We start from the raw sequence: 6262 nt of genomic DNA, 5'->3' as shown, positions 1-6262 counted from the left end.
GGGTGGGTGGGCCACACGGGGAGGGGTCGGAGGGTCAGCAGCATCGGGGGAAACAGAAGGACCCCAGCAGGGCTGTAGGGGCAGCACGAGGAGAGGAGGGTCTGGCGCCGGCCACGGCGACCTCCTGTGATCCCTCGTCCCTTCCTCCACTGCCTGCAGGTCTCCACTGTCATCTCCTGTTTTATACCTGGGGAACTGAGGACACAGAACAGGTGTCCAGGAGCAGCCAGGTGGTCTGACTTGAGCCCAGTGAGGCCCCACAGGCCCGGCGGGGGTCCTGGACCCGGGGCACACTCCCCTGGGGTCTTCTCCACGGCCCCTGGTGGGCCCGGAGCCCGTGCTCAGCAGCTGCTCCACTCTGAGTCTGGGGGCAGGAAGGCCTCTTGGGGGCCAGGTTTCCATCCAGAGCCGGGGGCTCAGGGGGGCCGGGGTGAGGGGGGGACGCAGCCGAGGCATGTGGACCCCCGGCACTCGTGAGCTCTCACAAGGGGCCTCAGGGAAGGACCCCCTCGACCCCTCTTGCCGTCCAAAATAGGGTCCATTCTCAGGAACTGGATGATTTTGCTAAGATTCAGAATTTATTTTTCTCTATTAAAATCTCTCCTGTTAAAATTCAAAGTCAGATTTAGGTTGGCTTCTGAACCTCATCACCCCCATGTACGTGTCGCATCCTTTGGACCAGCTTCGAAGGACGTTGTTTTGACGCACTTGAGTCGGGAGGGCCGTGCTGCCTCTGACCCGGGGCACGGTTCTCCTTGCAGATCCTCCCTGGAGTGAAGGTCATCATTGCCCACAGCGAGACCAGAGGGCCCCTTGGAGACTCGCACCTGGGCGAGGTGAGGCTGCGGGGCCCCAGTGCCCCGGACCTGCTCTTCACCCTCCTCCCCGTTCTGCCCCGGATTCGGGAGTTCTGAACCTTCTGGGTCGCACGTGCTTTGGGGAACCTGTCCCCACAGTGATTGTGCTCCTGGACCCAGTCCCTGGGTAGGATTTCAGGGTCCTGCCCTTGGGATGAAGCCCCCCACCCTGTTATCCCACTAGCAGAGGGAAACCTTGAGTTGCAGGCACTGGGTGGCTTAAGGAGCCTCGCAGGAGCCAGCAGCCATGGAGGAAACAGCTGTCCCTTGAAGAGAAGTTCCTGCAGCCCCCAGTGAGGGACAGCACGGGGCAGACCCCATAGCTAAGAGGGATGGTCTTCTCCATCCTGGGGACACGGGGCAGGGGGTTCCTCACTGCCCCAGGACACAGGTTGTGCTGGGGTCCTTGTTATGCCTGCGTACAGCACCTGGTCTAGAGTAACGGGACAGGTGGGACCCAGTACCTGGTGGCCAGGATGGCAGGTGGAGCCTGGGTGCCCAGGCTGGTCTGTTTCGGTGGGAATGGTCTCAGCTCCCAGTTCCGGGCCTGGGGGCCAGCATCCTGCACTGCGGAGGGCAGCACCCCCGGGTGTCCACACACACTGCCTGGCCCCTGACCAGCTGGGACAAGGGCATGGGTGGGCCTGGGGCTCATGCCGCATCGGCTAGGAAAGGTGTCCCAGTCCCAGGGCTGGGTGTGCTCTGCCTGGGGCCTCGCCCCAACCCTACCCCCTTCCTGGCCAGCTGGGCCCAGGCCTGTTAGGGCAGGAGTGGGTCCCAAGACAGTCCTGGCAGGTCTGCCCCAGGCTGGGACCCATGTGGCCACACTGTCTCCTCTTTCGGACCCTGCTTTTGGGGAATACCTAGAGCCTGGTAGTCAGTCGGGAGCCGCCTGTGGGTCCTGGAGGGCCCTGGCTTTAGAAGGGTGCCCTGGGGGCCCGTGACGCTCTGGGCACCGTTAGCCCACGTGCGGGCGGGTCTGCGCCCCGACTCTCGCTGGCCCTGTGTGCGTGTGCACGTGCAGGTTGCTCCCGGTACATCGCTGTCCCACAGGCGTCTCTCCGGGGTCCAAGGAGGGGAACGGTTCGTTTGAAGGAGGACAGTCACTTGCCTGCTTTCCGTGCCTGTTGTTGTAACTTAGCTCGAGTGCCCCGTCCCCGCCCCCGTGTGCTGTGGCGTTGCTGCCGTGAATCGGCACAGACTGTGCCGGGCACTGTGGCGACTGACCCCCTCGTCCCCTGGGCTCCCAGGTCTGGGTGAGTAGCCCGCACAGCGCCACTGGGTACTACACGGTCTACGGGGAGGAGGGGCTCCACGCCGACCACTTCAGTGCCCGGCTGAGTTTCGGAGACACCCAGACCGTTTGGGCAAGGACTGGCTTCCTGGGATTCCTCCGAAGGACAGAGCTCACCGACGCCAGTGGAGGTGAGGGGTCCCTGTGCAGCCCCACACCGGCACCTGAGCCCCATGCGGGTGGCATCTCGGGGGCCCCCGCTGACTCACCTCGCCCCTCGCTAGGAGCTCGTGTCTCTAGGTGGCCTGACACGGTTTTCTCGGAAAATTACTCTTTTTCCTTCACTGGTCTTGGACCCCAGCCTCTGTGGAGGATGTGGGGTTGCTGGCAGAGGCTGTGGGCCCCTCAGGCTTAGCCGTGGGCGCGTCTCACTAGCCATCTGTTGGGCCCTCCCCACACGGCCCCCCAAGCTTTCAAAGTCCCTTGGCCACAGCACGCTGGCCAGGTGCCATCAGAACTTTTGAGAGCCCCTGTAGCTGCTGCTTCGTTTCCAGAGATAGCAAAAGTTATTGTTAAATACATATTCAGACATGGGCGTAACTTCTCTGAATCTCAGGGGGCCGAGCGTGGCAGGAGGCTGTTGTCAGGCAAGGTTTGAGTCGCCAGCCATTGGCACCGCGTGCCGTGCTGAGGCGGGCGAACTGTGCTGTCCACAGAGCGACACGATGCGCTGTACGTGGTGGGGTCTCTGGACGAGACGCTGGAGCTGAGGGGCATGCGCTATCACCCCGTCGACATCGAGACGTCAGTGATCCGGGCACACAGGAGCATCGCCGAGTGGTGAGGGCCCGGGGCGCCTGTCACCCAGCTCTCCGGGGTCAGGGCAGGCACTTCGGCCGTGCCGGTGAGGCAGCCACCTGCCTCTCCAGGAGCAGACCCCAGACACGCTCTTGGGGTCGTGGGCCAGAGACCCCTTGTTTGGGTTTGCTTGGTTTTTCCTCTTCCTAATCAGTCTTAAGCTGAGTCTGTCCGCAAATGCACAGGCAAAACGTGAGAGCTCCATGGTTATCCTGAAATGCTTCTGCTTTTAACATGAAGTTCCTAATTTAAATGGTTAAGACTCAGGATTTCTTCACTTTCTAGGGAGCTTGCCTTCGGAAAGGTACAGCTTTCGACATCACATATTCTTGATTCTTAGTGAGAACTTTAATTAGAATAGATATTCCTGTAAAGCACACTTAACTTGGCCTTTGAATTGTAACTGACCTTGAGCAGGAGGGTGACGTCAGTGAACCTACTTTGGTTTTTTCCACTGGTCTCTTTCTGATGCCCTTTCCCAGCCCCCAGAGCCTGTGCCTGACCCCGTGTGACACCGTCCGCCTTCTCCCTGCAGTGCCGTGTTCACCTGGACCAACCTGCTGGTGGTGGTGGTGGAGCTGGATGGACTGGAACAGGATGCACTGGACCTGGTGGCCCTGGTGACGAATGTGGTGCTGGAGGAGCATCACCTGGTGGTGGGCGTGGTGGTCATCGTGGACCCAGGTGTCATCCCCATCAACTCCCGCGGGGAGAAGCAGCGCATGCACCTGCGTGACGGCTTCCTGGCCGACCAGCTGGACCCCATCTACGTCGCCTACAACATGTGAGCACAGCTCACACCCTGGCCCTGAGAGGGGCCTCGGGGCGTGTCGGAGGTGCTAGGATGTGTGAGAACACGACAGCATCTGCAGCCCCCAGGCAGCGGACCCCAGGCCCTGGGAGCACGGTGCCCCGCCTCCTACGCTCTTACAGGTCCATCTCATTTTAAAAACCACTTCCTGAGTTATTCAAAGAAATCTTTTTATTATCAAGGACATTTACAGAAGCATGAATGTCAGTATTTTAACAGATGGGGTGACTGGGAAAGAGGCCTGGTGTGGGCGCTGCGGGAGCTGCAGGTGTGAGTCTGCACTTTTTTAGGCTGAAAATACAGTTCTCAATTTTAAAAATTCAAATGGTTTTTCTCACTTCAAATGACGAGTTCATATATAGAATTTATGCTAGGAGGAATTTGAGGCCCAAGTACAGCTGTTTCGATGCTGATTCACAGGAAAGCGTGGAGCCCAGAAAGGCTGGTGGACAGGAGTGAGCCTGGCCTGGCCGCCCTGCCCACCTTTGGGCCCCAGACCAGGCACTGGACGCACATGCTTCCTCTCTTGAAACAGGTGTGCACGGCTGTCTGCCTGTGTGGTCACTAACGCTCGACAGGGGCCATCTGGGGCCGTCAGGTGAGGTGCTCTGTTTCGGAAAGATAAACCAGCATTGAGTTTTAAACCACTCTCTAAGTTTCTGATTTCTTGCTCTTCAACTGAAGTGCTTGTTTTCATAACCACAGTAGAAGGTCTTCTCACTGCACGGAAGTGTACTGAATTATTATTTTTATTCCACGTCAGCAGATGTGGAAGCCCCAGTGGGGTGAGGTTTCCATCCTCGGTGATGTCCGCTGAGCACTGGCAGTGCAGCCGAGGGGCCCAGCCCAGGAGAGCCTTGCCCCTTGCTGTTGCGTTTTGAGTTGTGTGCCTGTAAGATCTGGCCAAATCATGTTCAGTTATTTTATTCTAACTTGACCAGACTGAGTGGTATATTATAGTAAGTCTAAATCAAAGAAGAAAACGTGATATCCTTTAGTTACTTCTAAGAATTGGAAGTGAAGCTCGAATCTAAGACAGAGTATTTTTGTATCACTAATGAAGAGTATGTTACCAGTTGTCGGGGACTGAGGGTGGGAAAGTTTATGAATCATGCATGCTTCCTAGAACAACCAGGCTTTTCTGGAATTCGCCGGGATCAGTGCCTAACAAAGTTGTTACTAATTCTCTACCACTTTACGTTCTCCACCAAAAAGGCCCGGCTCGCTGGGCCAGCTCTCACGTGTGGCTCGTATTCGGCTCCAAGTGGCTTGCGCTCGGTAGCTGTCGGCCTGCAGCATTGGCCCGCAGTGTGGTGTGTAACAACATACTGGAGTTTGAATAGTCCTCTTGTAATTGTGTACATAATCTGTGTAATTTATTGTTTGACATACAGAGGTCCTAGGAGTTGACTAATGGGCATTCCTTATAACAGAATGGCCAGCAGGGGAAGAACTACCCAGCCTTGTATTTTGTAGTTTTATAGCAAACAAATATTATAAAATTTTTGTATTGAAAGGTCGGTGGCAGTAAGACAAGATGTCTTGTAAATTAAGATTTTAAGAAGCACTAAAATGTTTTAAAATTATTCTCTGGGAATTCTGTATATCACACTAAAATTTTTATATCATTATGTTAATAAAGTTATTGACTGTTTGTAATTCTGCATTTTGAAATGTGTGAAAAGGTTTTTAAAATTACCCCAAATACGATGTATTTTATTATGCATTCTTCTTTCCTGGATATAAAAGCATTTATGCTACAGCATAAAATCTACAAAGCACATTAGAGTATAAAGAAGAAAATTTAAATCTCCCATAATCCTACCTCTCGGTGATGACAGCATTAGTATTTGATGTAAATCCTTTCAAGGGTTTATTTTTTCCTTTAAAACACTTTTACAAAATTAGGATCGCTTATTATAATTTTATAATCAGCTTTTGTAGTTAATAAATTAGACTTTTAATCTGTTACATATATCCTTCTAAATGTTTTAATGACTGTGTCATATGGGAGGGGGGCTCGACTGCACGCAGCTTGTATTCACTTGCTCGGTGTCAGCGTCGTTTCAGCCGTGCTGCCGTGAACCTCCTCGCGGGTGTGTGTTCAGACGCAAGACCTGCCTTGGGCTCAGTTCCTACAGGTAGAGTTCGTGCCAGGTGTGAAGCTTTGGGCACCCCTGCCCTCGGAAGCGCATAAGGCAGCGTGGGAGAAGCATTTTCCTGGCAGCCTGAGAGCACCAGCAATAAATAAATAAGTCCTCGTCAATATGATAGTCAAATAAGTATCATGTCCAGTGATGCTGAGTATGTTTTCACGTGTTTGTGGTCATTTTAATTTGTTTGATGCGTTCTATTTGGCAGGGTTTTTTTAATTCTTTTTTAAAATTTATTTATTTGGCTGCGTTGGGTCTTAGTTGCGGCACGCGGGCTTCTCTCTAGTTGTGGCGCACAGGCTCCAGAGCACGCGGGCTCAGTAACTGTGCCGCGCGTGGCTCTCTAGCT

The 6262-nt window shown here is 54.4% G+C and overlaps 1 protein-coding gene across 8 annotated transcripts in view; it reads left to right on the top strand.

Moving 5' to 3' along the window:
* Positions 1-5731, top strand: part of DIP2A (DIP2 acetate--CoA ligase A) — a 67548-nt gene extending 61817 nt beyond the window's left edge. For 4 of the 8 annotated variants that reach the window (XM_024748056.1, XM_024748060.1, XM_024748059.1 and 1 more), the window contains 4 exons: positions 762-836; positions 2108-2282; positions 2808-2931; positions 3485-3737. In XM_024748056.1, the coding sequence (XP_024603824.1) occupies positions 762-836; positions 2108-2282; positions 2808-2931; positions 3485-3737 (627 nt within the window). Of the gene's footprint in view, positions 1-761; positions 837-2107; positions 2283-2807; positions 2932-3484 lie in introns of those variants that run through there. The other 4 variants (XM_024748058.1, XM_024748055.1, XM_024748061.1 and 1 more) reach the window with 2 other exon arrangements.
* The last annotated feature ends 531 nt before the right edge of the window (positions 5732-6262 follow it).

This window comes from Neophocaena asiaeorientalis, unplaced genomic scaffold, assembly GCF_003031525.2.
Source record: "Neophocaena asiaeorientalis asiaeorientalis breed wild unplaced genomic scaffold, Neophocaena_asiaeorientalis_V1.1 scaffold984, whole genome shotgun sequence".
Lineage (NCBI taxonomy): Eukaryota > Metazoa > Chordata > Mammalia > Artiodactyla > Phocoenidae > Neophocaena > Neophocaena asiaeorientalis.
The sequence above is the reverse complement of the archived record's forward strand: the minus strand, read 5'-3'. Positions and strand labels throughout refer to the sequence as shown.